The following is a 19,637-nucleotide window of genomic DNA, read 5'->3' on the forward strand; positions in this document are numbered from 1 at the left end:
TATACTTAAAGTAAGACAATGACACTAGCATTGTGGATGAAAGCAGAGATGAAATGAGAAAAGTAATTAGAAAGACTGTTACTGTACTGAACAGATTTAAATACTTTGAAAAATAACATTAACTTACTCAAAAATAAGTATGATGAATAAATGTCAGAACATTATAGCAGAAAAAACATTTTAATCTAACAAACATATAAAAATTTAAATAATAAAACCAACACTATTACGTACAAACTGTGGGTTTACATCCATGCGAGTGAGGTCCAGCACAGAGTCTGTGATAGCTGACACAAGGGGAGACATGCCCACCCGGAGTCCCACTTGAACCCCAGATCCACCATGTTCCACAATGTACGAGTGGGATGACACCAATTGTACTTCCCTGTTGAAGTTATTCTTATGAAACCAATGATAGTGGCGAGTGTACCCAATGGTTATGGTAAATTAGTCAAAAATAACATGAAAGATGACCGGTAGATTTACTTGTAACATAATGTAAACTAAAGAAACTTCAGCAGATTTACCTATGAAATGACTAAAATAATATTGTGATTAAATGGTCAGAGTTTACATGTACCTATAAAATTCTGAAGATACAGCAAATAGACCTTGGCTCTCAAATAAACCTGACCTCTATTCATGTCAACATCTGTGCTCTTCCTTCTAACATTTCTTCAGTTGAACACCATCTATCTGTCACCTTTCCAAATATCATACTTCTCCCAGAGACAAATGTCAAATCATGTTTTTTTAATTCCTTTCATATCTCCAACCATTTAACATTTACATCCAAATTCCACTAGAAAGGGACAGTCTGGGCTTATTTGGATGCCAACACACCTGTTGTATGTCTCACTGACCACTATCTTTAAACAATGTACTCAGGATAAGATTTGTCACCTAACTACCCTGATTTTTATCAGTTGCTACTTGCCTACTCTGTGTAATCAAAACAGTAATGTCTCTCTTCAAGAAATCTTGGGGACAAGTAACTCTCTATAAATGTATTTTGCCTGATTATGGGTATCAATACTACAGTAAGGATCTTATACCTGATCAAATGTCATAAAAACCTTAAAACTTTAATTCCCAATGAATGTTACAGAGGTATAAGTTAACTAAAGCTATGTGGTTACTTTAATGTGAGGAAATCAGTGAAAATTACAACAATGACATTGCTACACACACTAGAACAATATACATGTGTACCAGTCATGAAAAACACTGAGTTCTCACTGATGGGTAATTTCCACTAAAGTGGAAAGGGTACTGAAGGCAATGAAAAATGTGGGTTAAAACAAGGAAACACAATATCAAAGAAACCTAACCTAATTCAAAATGACAATTTGATTGTGATGCAAAAACCTTTATTTACCATGTGTTAGTGTCAGCAACAACTGCAACAGCTTCTGCCACCTGCTGGTCCAGGGTTGAACAATGAGCAGCAGCTGAAAGATCCTGTCTTAAAGCATCCTCCCAGTGATGGGTCTGGGTAGTGGCATGAACAACAAATACTGAGGAGTAGTGATCCATCACACCCCCAAGCAAAGATCCAGCTAAGCTGCTGCTGCTACAGCCACTCACTCTGCCATCCCCAAGAAATGATCCACCAGAGGAACTGTTATTCACACACACACACCTGCCAAAAGATAAGTAAACCTATCAGTCCTGTAGCATCCAAATATGGGTGCCAGAGCATGATAAAGAATTAATGTTATAACACCAGCCTCATCCAATAACTTCTAAAGCTTAATTTTCATGTATCATTAGTGTGAACAATAATACAATAAAAGGTAGAATGATGTGTCAGTAAGCACATACTGATCCCTTTATCAAACTCTTTTGTCTATTTACTGCATATACATTCCTTCACTCATTAACAGCTACTAATATTCTCACACATTCAAGTGTCAGAAATTCATCAGTAATGTTTGTAACATTTGCCAGATATTCTTAAAAATTTGGTTTGGCTGCCAAAAAAGTGTAGTCATCAGATGCTTGCCATGAGAAATAATGAAGAAAAAGTATTGGGCTACTTTGTGTAATTCAGGAGAAAACAGTAGAGAGGAGGAAAAAAAAAAAAAAGGGGGGGGGAGGAAATGTACCACAGACTTAAAGTTCTGAGGTAACTGCAAACTAACCTTAAAAAGATATCTTTGTGTCGTGTGTGGTACAAAACCAACCTGTTGCAGACATAATGTGGTCAGAGGTATAAAACATCAGAAACAAATGGCAATCTCTTCCTTTCCCTCATGGCAAAACTTCCAACAGCAACAAAGGCCAAGAAAACTAATGCCTAGAATTATATTATCTGATCGCATTCTAAAAATTTGTGGATCATTCTAAATCAGCTAAATGAACTCTGATACACCTTCAACAAGGGAGACAGATGCCAATGAAAGCAGACCAACACTGATAATTTTCCCTTACAACTCCACAAGCTCTTCACCATTTCCAGTCATAACACTGAATACCCCATGTACCCTAAATATACCCTCAACTCCAACATTAATTACCTTCACATTTAAGTCACCCATAACTAATACTCAGTCTCTTTCATCAAAACTGCAGACACAATCATTCAGTTGCTTCCAAAACACTTGCCTCTCATAATCTTTCTTATCATGACCAGGTGCATAAGCACCAATAATCATCCATCTCTCATCATCCATTATCAGTGTAACCCACATCAATCTAGAATTATATCTTTCTATATCTATAACTCTGACACCTGTCCCAATTGGAACTCCCTCAAAGGGGTAGACACGGCAACAGACTCTCTATAACACATTCCCATAACTCCTGCTTCAGGAGTACTAATACTCTTTCCTTAACTCTTGTGCTCTTACTAACCCTTAACTTTACTCTGAAGCCATCTCCAAACTATTCTTCCCTCTCACCCCTGAGCTTTGTTTCACTCAGGAAATATGGAGGGCAAATTCATTCTCCCATGCCTCAGGGAGATATATATATATATATATATATTTTATCCCTGGGGATAGGGGAGAAAGAATACTTCCCACGTATTCCCTGCGTGTCGTAGAAGGCGACTAAAAGGGATGGGAGCGGGAGGCTGGAAATCCTCCCCTCATTTTTTTTTTTTTTTTTTTCCAAAAGAAGAAACAGAGAAAGGGGCCAGGTGAGGATATTCCCTCAAAGGCCCAGTCCTCATCCTCTGTTCTTAACGCTACCTCGCTAATGCGGGAAATGGCGATTAGTATAAAAAAAAAAAAAAAAAAAAAAATATATATATATATATATATATATATATATATATATATATATATATATATATATATAAAGTGTGTGGAAGAAGAAAGTTGAGAGTAAATGTGAATAAGAGCAAGGTTATTAGGTACAGTAGGGGTGAGGGTCAAGTCAATTGGGAGGTGAGTTTGAATGGAGAAAAACTGGAGGAAGTGAAGTGTTTTAGATATCTGGGAGTGGATCTGTCAGCGGATGGAACCATGGAAGCGGAAGTGGATCATAGGGTGGGGGAGGGGGCGAAAATTTTGGGAGCCTTGAAAAATGTGTGGAAGTCGAGAACATTATCTCGGAAAGCAAAAATGGGTATGTTTGAGGGAATAGTGGTTCCAACAATGTTGTATGGTTGCGAGGCGTGGGCTATGGATAGAGATGTGCGCAGGAGGATGGATGTGCTGGAAATGAGATGTTTGAGGACAATGTGTGGTGTGAGGTGGTTTGATCAAGTAAGTAACGTAAGGGTAAGAGAGATGTGTGGAAATAAAAAGAGCGTGGTTGAGAGAGCAGAAGAGGGTGTTTTGAAATGGTTTGGGCACATGGAGAGAATGAGTGAGGAGAGATTGACCAAGAGGATATATGTGTCGGAGGTGGAGGGAACGAGGAGAAGAGGGAGACCAAATTGGAGGTGGAAAGATGGAGTGAAAAAGATTTTGTGTGATCGGGGCCTGAACATGCAGGAGGGTGAAAGGAGGGCAAGAAATAGAGTGAATTGGAGTCATGTGGTATACAGGGGTTGACGTGCTGTCAGTGGATTGAAGCAAGGCATGTGAAGCGTCTGGGGTAAACCATGGAAAGCTGTGTAGGTATGTATATTTGCGTGTGTGGACGTGTGTATGTACATGTGTATGGGGGGGGGGGCCATTTCTTTCGTCTGTTTCCTTGCGCTACCTCGCAAACGCGGGAGACAGCGACAAAGTATAAAAAAAAAAAAAAAAAAAAAAAAAAAATATATATATATATATATATATATATATATATATATATATATGTGAGAAACTGCAGAAGCTGGTGACTGAGTTTGGTAAAGTGTGTGAAAGAAGAAAGTTAAGAGTAAATGTGAATAGGAGCAAGGTTATTAAGTACAGTAGGGTTGAGGGTCAAGTCAATTGGGAGGTGAGTTTGAATGGAGAAAAACTGGAGGAAGTAAAGTGTTTTAGATATCTGGGAGTGGATCTGGCAGCGGATGGAACCATGGAAGCGGAAGTGGATCATAGGGTGGGGGAGGGGGCGAAAATCCTGGGAGCCTTGAAGAATGTGTGGAAGTCGAGAACATTATCTCGGAAAGCAAAAATGGGTATGTTTGAAGGAATAATGGTTCCAACAATGTTGTATGGTTGCGAGACGTGGGCTATGGATAGAGTTGTGCGCAGGAGGATGGATGTGCTGGAAATGAGATGTTTTAGGACAATGTGTGGTGTGAGGTGGTTTGATCGAGTAAGTAACGTATGGGTAAGAGAGATGTGTGGAAATAAAAAGAGCGTGGTTGAGAGAGCAGAAGAGCGTGTTTTGAAATGGTTTGGGCACATGGAGAGAATGAGTGAGGAAAGATTGACCAAGAGGATATATGTGTCGGAGGTGGAGGGAACGAGGAGAAGTGGGAGACCAAATTGGAGGTGGAAAGATGGAGTGAAAAATATCTTGTGTGATCGGGGCCTGAACATGCAGGAGGGTGAAAGGAGGGCAAGGAATAGAGTGAATTGGATTGATGTGGTATACCGGGGTTGACGTGCTGTCAGTGGATTGAATCAGGGCATGTGAAGCGTCTGGGGTAAACCATGGAAAGCTGTGTAGGTATGTATATTTGCGTGTGTGGACGTATGTATATATATGTGTATGGGGGTGGGTTGGGCCATTTCTTTCGTCTGTTTCCTTGCGCTACCTCACCAACGCAGGAGACAGCGGAAAAAAAAAAAAAAATATATATATATATATATATATATATATATATATATATATATATATTATTTTTTTTTTTTATTATACTTTCTTTTAAACTATTCGCCATTTCCCGCGTTAGCGAGGTAGCGTTAAGAACAGAGGACTATATAGGAAGTGAAGTGTTTTAGATATCTGGGAGTGGATTTAGCAGCGAATGGAACCATGGAAGTGAGTCACAGGGGATAGGGGAGAAAGAATACTTTCCACGTATTATTCCCTGCGTGTCGTAGAAGGCGACTAAAAGAGAAGGGAGCAGGGGCCTGGAAATCCTCCCCCTCTTTTTTTTCTTTCTTTAATTTTCCAAAAGAAGGAACAGAGTAGGGGGCCAGGTGAGGATATTCCCTCAAAGGCCCAGTCCTCTGTTCTTAATGCTACCTCACTATCGCGGGAAATGGCGAATAGCATGAAAGATACATTTATATATATATATATATATATATATATATATATGTAGGAAGAGAGGAAAGTGATTGGTTCTCAGTGAATGTAGGTTTGCGGCAGGGGTGTGTGATGTCTCCATGGTTGTTTAATTTGTTTATGGATGGGGTTGTTAGGGAGGTAAATGCAAGAGTCCTGGAAAGAGGGGCAAGTATGAAGTCTGTTGGGGATGAGAGAGCTTGGGAAGTGAGTCAGTTGTTGTTCGCTGATGATACAGCGCTGGTGGCTGATTCATGTGAGAAACTGCAGAAGCTGGTGACTGAGTTTGGTAAAGTGTGTGGAAGAAGAAAGTTAAGAGTAAATGTGAATAAGAGCAAGGTTATTAGGTACAGTAGGGGTGAGGGTCAAGTCAATTGGGAGGTGAGTTTGAATGGAGAAAAACTGGAGGAAGTGAAGTGTTTTAGATATCTGGGAGTGGATCTGTCAGCGGATGGAACCATGGAAGCGGAAGTGGATCATAGGGTGGGGGAGGGGGCGAAAATTTTGGGAGCCTTGAAAAATGTGTGGAAGTCGAGAACATTATCTCGGAAAGCAAAAATGGGTATGTTTGAAGGAATAGTGGTTCCAACAATGTTGTATGGTTGCGAGGCGTGGGCTATGGATAGAGATGTGCGCAGGAGGATGGATGTGCTGGAAATGAGATGTTTGAGGACAATGTGTGGTGTGAGGTGGTTTGAGCGAGTGAGTAACGTAAGGGTAAGAGAGATGTGTGGAAATAAAAAGAGCGTGGTTGAGAGAGCAGAAGAGGGTGTTTTGAAATGGTTTGGGCACATGGAGAGAATGAGTGAGGAAAGATTGACCAAGAGGATATATGTGTCGGAGGTGGAGGGAACGAGGAGAAGAGGGAGACCAAATTGGAGGTGGAAAGATGGAGTGAAAAAGATTTTGTGTGATCGGGGCCTGAACATGCAGGAGGGTGAAAGGAGGGCAAGGAATAGAGTGAATTGGAGCGATGTGGTATACAGGGGTTGACGTGCTGTCAGTGGATTGAATCAAGGCATGTGAAGCGTCTGGGGTAAACCATGGAAAGCTGTGTAGGTATGTATATTTGCGTGTGTGGACGTATGTACATGTGTATGGGGGGGGGTTGGGCCATTTCTTTCGTCTGTTTCCTAGCGCTACCTCGCAAACGCGGGAGACAGCGACAAAGTATAAAAAAAAAAAAAAAAAAAAAAAAAAATATATATATATATATATATATTATCCCTGGGGATAGGGGAGAAAGAATACTTCCCACGTATTCCCTGCGTGTCGTAGAAGGCGACTAAAAGGGGAGGGAGGGGGAGGCTGGAAATCCTCCCCTCTCTTTTTTTTTTCCAAAAGAAGAAACAGAGAAGGGGGCCAGGTGAGGATATTCCCTCAAAGGCCCAGTCCTCATCCTCTGTTCTTAACGCTACCTCGCTAATGTGGGAAATGGCGATTAGTATAAAAAAAAAAAAAATATATATATATATATATATATATATATATATATATATATACACCCTTTCATTACTTACTCAATCAAACCACCTCACACCACATATTGTCCTCAAACATCTCATTTCCAACACATCCACCCTCCTCTGCACAACCCTATCTATAGCCCATGCCTCACAACCATATAACATTGTTGGAACTACTATTCCTTTAAACATACCCATTTCTGCTCTCCGAGATAACATTCTCGCCTTCCACACATTCTTCAACGCTCCTAGAACCTTCGCCCCCTCCCCTACCCTGTGACTCACTTCTACTTCCATGGTTCCATTCACTGCTAAATCCACTCCCAGATATCTAAAACACTTCACTTCCTCCGGTTTTTCTCCCTTCAATCTTACCTCCCAACTGAATTATCTCTCAACCCTACTATACCTAATAACTTTGCTCTTATTCACATTTACTCTCAGCTTTCTTCTTTCACACACTTTACCAAACTCAGTCACCAACTTCTGCAGTTTCTCACCCAAATCAGCCACCAGCACTGTATCATCAGCAAACAACAACTGACTCACTTCCCAAGCCCTGTCATCCACTACAGACTGCATACGTGCCCCTCTCCGCAAAACTCTTGCATTGACCTCCCTAACAACCCTATCCATAAACAAATTAACATGTATGTATATGTTGATATTTATATGTATGTATATGAATGTGTACAGGCATTCATGTATATATGTGTGTATATGTGAAGCGTCTGGGGTAAACCATGGAAAGTTTTGTAGGGCCTGGTTGTGGAAAGGGAGCTGTGGTTTCAGTGCATTATACATGACAGCTGGAGACTGAGTGTGAACGAATGTGGCCTTTGTCGTCTTTTCCTAGTGCTACCTCGCACACATGCGCGGGGAGGGGGTTGTCATTTCATGTGTGGTGGGGTGGTGACGGGAATGAACAAGGGCAGACAGTATGAATTATGTACATGTGTATATATGTATATGTCTGTGTGTATATATATATTTTTTTTTTTTTGCTTTGTCGCTGTCTCCCGCGTTTGCGAGGTAGCGCAAGGAAACAGACGAAAGAAATGGCCCAACCCACCCCCATACACATGCCTTGATTCAATCCACTGACAGCACGTCAACCCCGGTATAGGTATGTACATGTGCGTGTGTGGACATGTATGTATATACATGTGTATGTGGGTGGGCTGGGCCATTCTTTCGTCTGTTTCCGTGCGCTATCTCGCTAAAGCGGGAGACAGCGACAAGGTATAATAAATAAATAAAAAATAAATGAGTGGATGGGCCATTCTTCATCTGTTTCCTGGCGCTACCTCGCTGATGCAGGAAGCAGCAATTAAGTATAATAGATATCTGGGAGTGGACTTAGCAGTGGATGGAACCATGGAAGCAGAAGTGATTTGCAGGATGGAGGAGGGGACAAAGGTTCTTGGAGCGATGATGAATGTGTGGAAGGAGAGAACGTTATCTCTGAGAACAAAAATGGGTATGTTTGAAGGAATAGTAGTTCAAACACTGTTATATGGTTGCGAGGCATGGGCTATAAATAAGGTTGTGCAGAGGAGGGTGGATGTGCTGGAAAAGAAATGTTTAAGGACAATATGTGGTGTGAGGGGGTTTGATAGAGTTAGTAATGAAAGGGTATGAGAGATGTGTGGAAATAAAAAGAGGGTGGCTAAGAGAGCAGAAAAGGGTGTGTTGAAATGGTTTGGACATATGGAGAGAATGAGTGAGGAAAGGTTGACAAAGAGGATATATATGTCAGAGGTGGAGGGAAGAAGGAGAAGCAGGAGACCAAATTGGAGGTGGAAGGGAGCATCAAGAAAAGATGACTGAGCCTTAGAGGAAAAACCCCACTTGGCTCCTTTCTCTGTTCCTTCTATGAAAACCAGGAACATCAACAGCAGAGAGCCCCTATGTGCAATCAAAGAGAAAATGTATGCTCCAAGTATCTGGTAAGGGATGAGTCAATGAAATCAGCTTGGTGGTAACTGCCAACAGGCCAAGGGTGGATCCGATTCTCCCCGATTCTCACATGAGCGGCTGTAAGTACCTACTGGATACTTGCATAGGGTGGCTGAAGGCTGGTGCCTCGTCACACAAATATCAGGGCAGGCCGATTTCATGGGATACACAGCAGAAAATAAGGAAATGAAGGTAAAGTTGAAGAAAAAGAAAGAAAGAGGTGAAGAAAAATGAAGGGAAAACAAAGTAAAATGAAGAAGAAGAGGATAAAGAAGAAGAAGAAGAAGAAGAAGAAGAAGAAGAAGAAGAAACAAGGCATGAAACACAGGGTAAATTATACATAGACTGTTTTCCAGTCTGATATACACTTACATTTATAACAGTCTACAATTTTTTACATACCTAGGCATATGTATGTTAACTGGCTGTTCACTGGCAATAGGAGCATTTGCTTCTGTGTCTTCACTTGTAGAATCAATCTGAGAAAGTTGATCTAAAGCACAATCAGATTCCTTAAGGACACTATGGGGTTTACGTTCATTACACTTTAAGCTTTCACCTTCTTTAGTTCTTGGTGATGTTTTTGGTTTATAAGGTAATATTTCAGGTTTATGATCAACAGATTTCATTAATTTCTTTCCTGCCGTGGATGCCTTGTCCGTTACCTGTTCTTCTGCAACATCTTTTAAAAGTTCAGCACTAAATTGAACAAGTATTTTTGGGTTAAAAACTCCATTGGTAGGGTCACTGTGATGTCTTCTGTGCTTTTTAATCATGATTTCTGCACTATCCTTAGTGCCACAATTACCACTCTGTTTAAGGTCTTGTTTAAAATCTTTCAATGAAGGGTAGATCACCTTCTCTTTATCGAGTTTTGTCAGGTCTCTTGCGGAATCGCGTCCAACATTCCTGATTCTAACAATTTTTCTTGTATCCACTGGTGATGGTAAACACTGTAATGGCACAGCTTCTGAAGTTCTAAATTCACTCGCTGTTTTCATGATCATATCCCCAATTCCTTCAAATCCTATGGCAGGAGTGACATTACTGTCCAGGGAAACACAAGTAAGCCCTGATTCTGACTTAACCTGCAGGTTTGTCCTCTTTTCTGTTTCAGCAAGATCTTTTGATCCCTCCACTTTTTCAATTTCCCCCATCAAAAACAGCACTTTTCCTCCTTCCTCCACTTCTGGGTGAATATTTTTTGCAGGTACTGTAACTTCAGCAGATGATATCTTTTCCCAATTTTGTGATCTAGGACTAACTTCCCCTGTATCAAAACACTTCCCATTATCCCTCCCTCTATTTGCAGAATTTTCTTCATTCAAGTTCAACTGCGCTATGTCATTGAAACCTATTTCACTACGCTGAAAGCCAGCATTCAACTTCTCTGACTTTTTTGTACGAGGCAATGTTGTAATGTTTCTCACAGGTTGTGACATAATCTGTTTGTTTACCCTGAGCTGACAAGGTTCCTGAGAAACACTGTGATGTAAAGATACCTCTGGCACTAACCTTTCTTGCCTCTGTTCCTGAGAACTACTAAGCACAGATGAACCCCTAAAAAGTTTCTGAACTTTTCCAGCAATTATTTCAGGTTCTAATGTCACCGGCCCAAAGGTTTCCCTGTGGTCATCTAACTCATATAATGTTGGATACAAATGTTCAGAAGTTTCTCTTAAAGCCTTTGAACTAATATCATTATGACCAGTATATGAAACATTTGGGCCTGATCCAATGCTATCATTATCAACCAAAGATGTTAAATTTGTTGCCGTTTTACTTGACGATAAAGTTCGTACAATACTTTCTGATGGCTTTAACAAAACTACTTCACTTTTTGATTTAAGCTTTCCACCTTTTTCTTCTAAGCAGACCTGATTATCAATATCACTTCTACATGATAAAGTCGCACTACACTTAGCATCCCTAATTACAATCTCCTCCCCATCATTTAACATCCACTTAGAAGCTTGGTCTGTTTCCTTTCTGTTAGACTGCTGGCTTACTGCCACAGAATCAAATTCACAGGTAGAGCCACGCTGAGGTTCATCAGCTGAAGTATAACTAGCTTTCATGGTCAGGTCTGAAGTATTTTCTCCACTCCCTCCCCGTGACTCAGTAGAGAGTAATCTGCTGCTACGTCCTTCCCAATTTGTTCTCCAATTTCGTCGCATGCTAGACTCCCTCTGGACCTGAACTTGTGAGCTCTGTCGAGTATGATGTTGTAAATCCTTGGAGACGTCTCTCTGAGAGTCTCTTCGGCTACCCTCAACAATTGTTACAATAGAAGCAATGGATGAAGTGCGTGAAAAATAGGGATGTTGATCTGCAGTTGTGTTACTTTCCACTTTGAGATGCTGAACATCTTGTTCAACAACCTATGTAAAGAGAAAGCAAAAAAATACATATCAAATGGAAAAATATAACAATAATTTCCAATGTCTACAAAGATACTAAATACTCAGATTTCTGTCATATGAAAGGAAATTTGGTGGTTCTACAATCTAGGCCATGGTAGATACACATTTAATCACTATGCTGATTCAAAACCTAAACCAAACACTAAAACATTTTGCAAGAGTGAAATATGTATAAAAATATGTTATGATATGTTTCAATGACAAAGTGATGAGGATCAGTGATGGCTGTGTAGTGAACCAGCACTTCAGTGCTGGCCAAGTTGCAATCCTTTGACCCAGGTAGCTACCATTTCTTTTTGCTTCAGCCACACTTGGACTGCTGGTATTCTGTCCACAAATATACAATCTCTCCTTGTCACAAATAAAACTTGACAACACTTAACTCACACAACTCATTTTTCACAACTTTTGATTTTTCTGCAGAGCACTTTGTGCTAAGAGTGCCTTTTGGCAAAATGGTAGGAGCAATAGATAGAAGTAGTAGGTAGGGACATTAGACAGGAGCTTTGGGTACAAACATCAAGTAGAAGTAGAAGGTAGGAGCATTAGCTGGGACCATTAGGTAGAAGTAGGTTGTAAAATTTGGCAGGAATATTAGGCACACACATGGTGGAAGTAACTGGTAGGACAAATAGGTGCCTCTAAAAACACTGCATTAGAGATGCCCTTTACCAGTGGCCTGTTAAGGGTGAGGGACTAAAGGCTAAAAAGCAGCACTGAAGTTCAAAAGTTATGGTGACTCTATTGCCATGGCCACCCCCTTACGGGAGTTCCAGATGGAATAGATGTCATAGATAGAAAGATAAGATAGACTTGCCCAAATAAAAATTCTAGCTCAAACACTGTACATGCTACCTCTGAATAAAGAATAACATGCACAAAAACTAGAAAGAGACATATACAAGCGTTCTAAAAGTTTATTACAAAATATTAAGCATACAATAATATATCTAAGAAGATACTTTATTACTGAATATATTTGTATGTGGTTTGATCGAGTAAGTAATGAAAGAGCAAGAGAGATATGTGGTAGGAAAATGAGTGTGGCTGAGAGAGCAGAAGAGGGTGTGTTGACGTGGTTTGGACATAAGGAGAGAATGAGAGGAAAGGTTGCCAAAGAGGATATATGTGTCAGAGGTGGAGGAAACATGGAGAAGCAGGAGACCAAATTGGAGGTGGAAGGATGGAGTGAAAAAGATTTTGAGCGATCAAGGCCTGAACATACAGGAGGGTGAGAGGCATGCAAGGTATAAAGTGAATTGGAACGATGTGGTATACCAGGGTTGACATGCTGTCAATGGACTGAACCAGGGCATTGAAATGTCTGGGATAAACCATGGAAAGGTCTGTGGGGCCTGGATGACATGACAGCTAGAGACTGAGAGTGAACAAATGTGGCCTTCTTTTGTCTGTTCCCCTCGGCGCTACCTTGCTGAAGCAGGGGGTGGCAATGCTGTTTCTTGTGGGGCGGGGTGTCGCCAGGAATGGATGAGGGCAAGCAAATATATATCTAAGTGTATAAATGTATATGTCTGTGCATGTGTATGTACAGGTGTATATATTGATATAAGTATATGTAGGTATATGTATGTGTATGGGCGTTTATGTATATATATGTGTATATGAGTGGATGGTCCATTCTTCGTCTGTTTCCTGGTGATACCTTGCTGATGTGGAAAACGGCAATCAAGTATAATAATAACAATAATAACAATAATAAATAAGAACAATAATATTTGTATGCTATAACATACAACAAACCAATATCATCAACCTCAAAACATGAAAAGTGAGAGATCAACTAACCATTAAATCGATCTATTGGCACCTGTATACAATCATTGTGTGCAGTGTTATTCATAAATGTATGGGATATTTCCACTTGTTATAGTACAAAGAAGTGTTTTTCTGAAGCCGTGGGGCAAGTCTGTCATCATTAACAGGAATAAATATAGAGTAGATATATCTGCTTGTAGCAGCAAATGGGTTAAAAAAGTCTTCCTTGTAAACCAGAGAGAACTTTGAAGACAGCTTTCACTTAATTCACCTTTTTGAAGGACACACAAGCTACATACAACCTCTTTTCCTTTTTCTATTACAGTGCTCATTTAAGTGCAAAAATCTAGTTTATATATCCTTTTTCCTTCCTATATACACAACATTCTTCAGTATACACCTCGCCAAATAGGCTGAGGGGGCTTACTCTTCTAATTCTTACAACCACTTTTATTCCTCTTTACTTTCCTTACATATGAGAGCATTTCTGTTCAAATAATCTAAAAAAAATATTAAAAAGATATACTACCTGAGAGCAGCGAATTATGTATGACAAGATGGTGAGGAGTTGTGCGAGGAGAGGTGCATCTGAGCCAACCAACAGAGTACGAGCAGCTCGTGGAGGATAACCCACTGCACCACACAATTCACATAATTGTGCCCAAATAGCACTATAGGGATGGGATTCACTGAGACGTTCAACCTAAAAGATAATCAGTAATGACAAGGGAGTGCTTGCGATAACATTATTCATTGCCTTCATTTCCAAAACAAACCTGTAGATGGAGTACCTACAAAGAATTTCTAAATAATTTAATCATAAAAGCAAAATTATGGTAAAGAAATTATTAATAGTCATCAATATGAACAAAGAAAAACTAATCAAACTCCATTTACCAGTAAGATTTCCATAACTAAAGATCTCCAGTGCCCTTTCTTAGCCTTTAATGACTCAGCCTTCAATGCCACTGGCAGAGGGCAAGTCTAGAACAGTGTTTGCAGAGGCTCCTATATTATGTTTATAATAACTATTACTATTTAATGCTCCTACCTACTGCTTCTACCTAATGTTACTACCTAATAACCATGCCTAAATGTTCCTACCAACTACTTCTATCTACTGCTATTACCCTTTTGCCAAAAGGCAGGAATAGTGCACAGTGCTCACCACTGGAAAATCTAGGGCCATGTGAGTAAAGTGTTGTAAAGTGTTATTTACGACAAGTAGAGATTGTATGTTTGTGGACAGAATGCCAATGGTCCACATGTTAGTGAGGCAGAAAGAAAAGACAGCTGCCCAAGTCAGAGAAGTGCAATTTGACAACCACTAAAGTGCTGGCTTTAGTATATAGTACCGAAATTCATATCTAATAATTCAACAACCTACAACATAAGAGGCTTCAGACATATATACACCAAGGTGGTTTATACAGAATTTCTCCCTAATACAAATATGTGACTATCTCTACCAGACAAAGTTGGACAGGCATGGAGGTCAAAGCAAAGAAATTCTACATGAATCAACAACAGCCCTTCAATGAAAACATGACATAAGGTGTCCAGTGAGAGGCAAAAAAACATTTAAAAAATGAGCTGCAGCACTGCCAGCCAGACAAATTAAACCCAACAACACATGTACATTTTACTGTGTAATTATGTTATAATATTGCACTTTCCAATGATATGAGTTCTACTGTTCATAAACATATATTCACATATTTACATCAACCAGTTTAAATCTTCAATAGCCTCACTGTGTATGGTACAACTGGAAATATTGCAGCATATAACACAAATATCAAAATATTTGCACATAAGTAAATTTTTTGCATTGTTCAATTTTTTTTTCTCTCTTTATATATATATATATATATATATATATATATATATATATATATATATATATATATATATGTCGTAGAAGGCGACTAAAAGGGGAGGGAGGGGCTGGAAATCCTCCCCTCTTTTTTTTTCCAAAAGAAGGAAGAGAGAAGGGGGCCAGGTGAGGATTTTTCCTCAGAGGCCCAGTCCTCTGTTCTTAACGCTACCTTGCTAACGCGGGAAATGGCGAATAGTTTGAAAAAAAAAAAAAAAATATATATATATATATATATATATCTTTTCTTTCTTTCATACTATTCGCCATTTCCTGCCTTAATGAGGTAGCATCAAGAACAGAGGACTGGACCTTTGAGGGAATATCCTCACCTGGCCCCCTTCTCTGTTCCTTCTTTTTTTTGGGAAAAAAAAAAAAAAAACACTTCACTTCCTCCAATTTTTTTTCCATTCAAACCCACATCCCAATTAACTTGTTCTTCAAACCTGCTGAACCTAATAACCTTGCCCTTATTCACATTTACTCTCAACTTTCTCCTTTCACACACTTTTCCAAACTCAGTCACCAACTTCTTCAGTTTCTCACTCGAATTGGCCACCAAGGCTGTATCATCAGCAAACAACAACTGACTCACTTCCCAGGCTCTCTCATCCCCAACAGAATGCATACTTGCCCCTAACATGAGTTAGGTACCCATTTCATTGACCAACTCCTAGGGGTGGATGAACAGCTGGGATGACTGTGGACCAACTGCTGCACCATGATTCAAACCTATGAGCTTGACCCTGGGTGGCTTGTGAATGTGCCATGGTCACAACACTAACCACTACACCATGGGAGCATTATACAACCCTCTAAACTTTTGTATACTGTCAACATTTACCTCCTCTTTTAGTATATTCCATTCAGGCTCCAAAGTTAGGATGATACATATCTGATGAAATTAAATACTAGCAAATGTAAAGTAATGAAAAGAGGAGAATGTGATAGAACACCTTAATATGATAATCCTCTTGAAGGAAGTAACCTTCAGGATTCTGTGTGCAAAAGGGGTTTGGGAGTTTGCTGTCTGTAACCTACCATCAGAGTCTCATATTTGCAGACTAGTAAAGAAAACAAACTGACTGCAGGCAAATATTAAAACAGCTTCAAGGCAAATCGATAAGGAAATATTTAGCAATCTGTTCATATCATATGTAAGACCAAAACCAGATTGTGCTTCTCAAGTTTGGTAAACTACACTTAAAGAAGCACAAAGAACTGACAGAGAAGGTCCAGATGATGGCGACAAAGCTGGTATCAGAATTAAGTGAAATGAGTTGCGGGGAAAGGCTTGAAGCCGTGAATTTGCTCATCATGGGAGAAAGATGAGTAAAGGGTGACTTGATCAGAACCTTATATTTTTGAACCAGACTGATGATGTAGACAGTTACTAATTCTTTAAAGGATGTAGAGATAAAACAATCAGGATACAGCACATGAAATCAAACAAGAAACTTGTTAAAAAATATGTAAGGTTTTTTACACTATAAAAGTGATGGATGAATGGAATATTTTAAAAGAGGGTGAAGTATATATGGACAACATACAGAAATTTAAAAGGTTGTACAACAATAAAGAATGACAAAGATATGAGGCCCTATGAGTGTAAAACTCCCTCCCTGGATAGAACAAATTAATAATTATACATTAGTAATAACCATATGTGTACATTGTCTTCATGAATTAAACAGTACTAAAAAGAAGAATCAGGATACTAACACAAAGACTGAAAAGTCCAATCTGTTAAAATGTCTTAACATCAAGGAACCAAAAGAAATTCAGTACATAGCCAGGAGCAGTTGGTTCCATAGCATAATCTCTGTGGCAGTCTCTGACTGGCTGCAGATGGGTCCAAAATGAACAAGCTGCCAGCACCAAGTAAGGAGGATAGCTACAGATGGGGAAGGCTAACGATTCCATGTCAGTGAGAAAGAGGGTCTGAAGGTTCTAACTACGATACATCAAGAGAATACCCTACAGAATACCTAATGCATGCAGAACAAAATGCAGGGGAAAGAAGACCAATAAAAACACACACAAATATATGGCAAAGGGATACATAATTAAGAAAAGAAGACACCTTTCTAGTGCAAACAGAAAAAGTACTTACCCATGAAGCCTGGGCAGCAGTGCTGAGTGTGCTAATGGTGGGTGTTGACACTCTGTGGTCCCCAGGAGCAACAGTTGACACCCATCCTAGGTGATATGTCAATGCTGCTGTTAACAACTTGCTTACAAAGCTGAAATATTCAGTGACATTTATCAGTATCTTTCCAATGCATATATTTTGAAACAGGCATTAATACCATATGAAAGATACATCAACATAAGTGATAATCCACAAGAAGTCTTTCCCTTAGTAAATGGATGTATGACACTTTTTCAATTCCATCCTGTCCATTATCAAATTTCATTGTAACAGCAATAATTGTTCAGCCTATTTCCCTTTCATTTTAACTTGTTTGTGATAACTTTACTGCAGTTACAAGCTTAACCACCTTATCATATTCAGACAATGGTAAACTACAGCCTAAATCTCTTTACCTTGCTCAACCTTTCCTCAACTATCTATCTTTAAAAAAGACTGAAATAAAAGGTAAGAGACAACAGAGTTAAATTACCTATATCAAAAGAATTTTCAAAATTACATATTTCAGCATTATTCAACACTTCGAAATTCTTAATAACATATCTCACGAGAAATGGTATAAGATACCTGCAAATGAGTTTAGAACCTTGCAAAAAAGAGGAACTGGAGGTTCCACTGAAAGCTTTGTAAAATGGAAAGAATCCAAGTGTAGTGTGCATGCAACTGCTTGCATGTACAGAGTCTGAAAAAAAGTCATCATCAGTACCTACTTTCTGTTTTGTACTGAATGAGAGACAAACAGATCATGAAGAAGGTGCAAGGGTTTAAAAAGAGGGAAAATGAGAGTTGGAGTGAGAGAGAATATCATTAAACTTTAGGGAGAATAAAAAGATGTTTTGGAAGGATGTATATAGCATGCGCAAGAGAACAAATGGGAACATTGGTGAAGGGGTTAGGGGGTGAGTATTTTGAAGGTTTGTTAAATGTGTCTGATGATAAAGTGGCAGATGTAGGGTGTTTTGATCAGGATGGTGTGTGAAATGAGAAGGTCAGGGAGAATAGATTGGTTAAGAAAGAAGTGGTGAAAGCTTTGCAGAAGATGACATCTGGTAAGGTGGTAGGTTTGGATGGTATCTCAGTTGACTTTATTAAGAAAGGGGGTGACTGTGTTGTTGATTGGTTGATAAGGATATTCAGCGTATGTATGGACCATGAAGTGCATGCATTGTGGCACTGTACAAAGTCAAAGGGGATAAAGGTGAGTGTTCAAACTACAAAGGCATAAGTTTGCTGAGTATTCCTGGGAAATTATATGGGAGGGTATTGATTATGAGGGTGAAGACATGTACAGAGCCTCAGACTGGAAGGAACAGTGTGGTTTCAGAAGTAATAGAGGATGTGTGGATCAGGTGTTTGCTTTGAAGAATGCATGTGAGAAATACTTAGAAAAACAGAAGGATTTGTATGAATCTGGAGAAGACATATGATAGGGTTGATAGAGATGCTTTATGGAAGGTCTTAAGAGTATATGGTGTGGGAGGTAAGCTGCTAGGAGAAGTGAAAAGTTTTTATCAAGGATGTAAGGAATGTGTACAAGTATGAAGAGAGGAGTGATTAGTTCACAGTGAAGGCTGGTCTGCGGAAGGGGTGTGTGATGTTCCCATGGTTGTTTAATTTGTTAAGGTTAGGAAAGTAAATGCAAGTTTTGGAGAGAGGGGCAAGTATGCAGTCTACTGGGGATGAGAGGGCCTGGGAAGTGAGTCAGTTGTTGTTCGCTGATGATACAGCACTGGTGGCTGATTCAGGTGAGAAACTGCAAAGTTAATGACTGAGCTTGGAAAAGCATATGACAGGAGAAAGTTTGAGAGTAAATTTTAATAAGAGCAAGGTTATTAGGTTCAGCAGGGTTGAGGAACAAGTTTGTTGGGACATAAGTTTGAATGAAGAAAAACTGAAGGAATAGAAGTGTTTTAGATATCTGGGAATGGACTTAGCAGCAAAGGGAACCATGGAAGTGGAAGTGAGTCACAGGGTGGGGGAGGGGGCAAAGGTTCTGGGAGTGATGAAGAATGTGGGCAAAGAGAGAACATTATTGAGAGCAAAAATGGATATGTTTGATGGAATAGTAGTTCCAACAATATTATATGGTTGCAAGACATAGGCTATAGACAGGTTTGTATGGAGGAGGGTGGAAACATTGATTATGATATGAGAAAGAGATTGTGGGGGTGAATTAATTTCAGTAATAAAAAGTAAAGGTCTGTCTATAAGAGTATGGTTAAGGCAATACTATTCAGGGGCAAGAGTATGAATGTGACATGCCTGCTTCTCACAAAGACACATCTTTCCTCTGCTGACACATCTCACAAATTCTTAAGAGACTGAACAAGTGTGGCTTAAAGTTATCATCAAAATTTTCAATC

The 19,637-nt window shown here is 39.5% G+C and overlaps 1 protein-coding gene across 1 annotated transcript in view; it reads right to left on the bottom strand.

Moving 5' to 3' along the window:
* Positions 1 to 169: 169 nt before the first annotated feature.
* The window catches only part of LOC139746598 (uncharacterized), a 48,439-nt gene continuing 28,971 nt past the window's right edge, over positions 170 to 19,637 (bottom strand). The window contains exons 8-12 of the mRNA XM_071658007.1: positions 17,236 to 17,365; positions 13,776 to 13,949; positions 9,450 to 11,428; positions 1,379 to 1,642; positions 170 to 385 (exon numbers count right to left, since the gene is read on the bottom strand). Of these exons, the coding sequence (XP_071514108.1) occupies positions 205 to 385; positions 1,379 to 1,642; positions 9,450 to 11,428; positions 13,776 to 13,949; positions 17,236 to 17,365 (2,728 nt within the window). The 3' untranslated portion in view covers positions 170 to 204. The remainder of the gene's footprint in view (positions 386 to 1,378; positions 1,643 to 9,449; positions 11,429 to 13,775; positions 13,950 to 17,235; positions 17,366 to 19,637) is intronic.

Source organism: Panulirus ornatus, chromosome 65, assembly GCF_036320965.1.
Source record: "Panulirus ornatus isolate Po-2019 chromosome 65, ASM3632096v1, whole genome shotgun sequence".
NCBI classification, from domain to species: domain Eukaryota; kingdom Metazoa; phylum Arthropoda; class Malacostraca; order Decapoda; family Palinuridae; genus Panulirus; species Panulirus ornatus.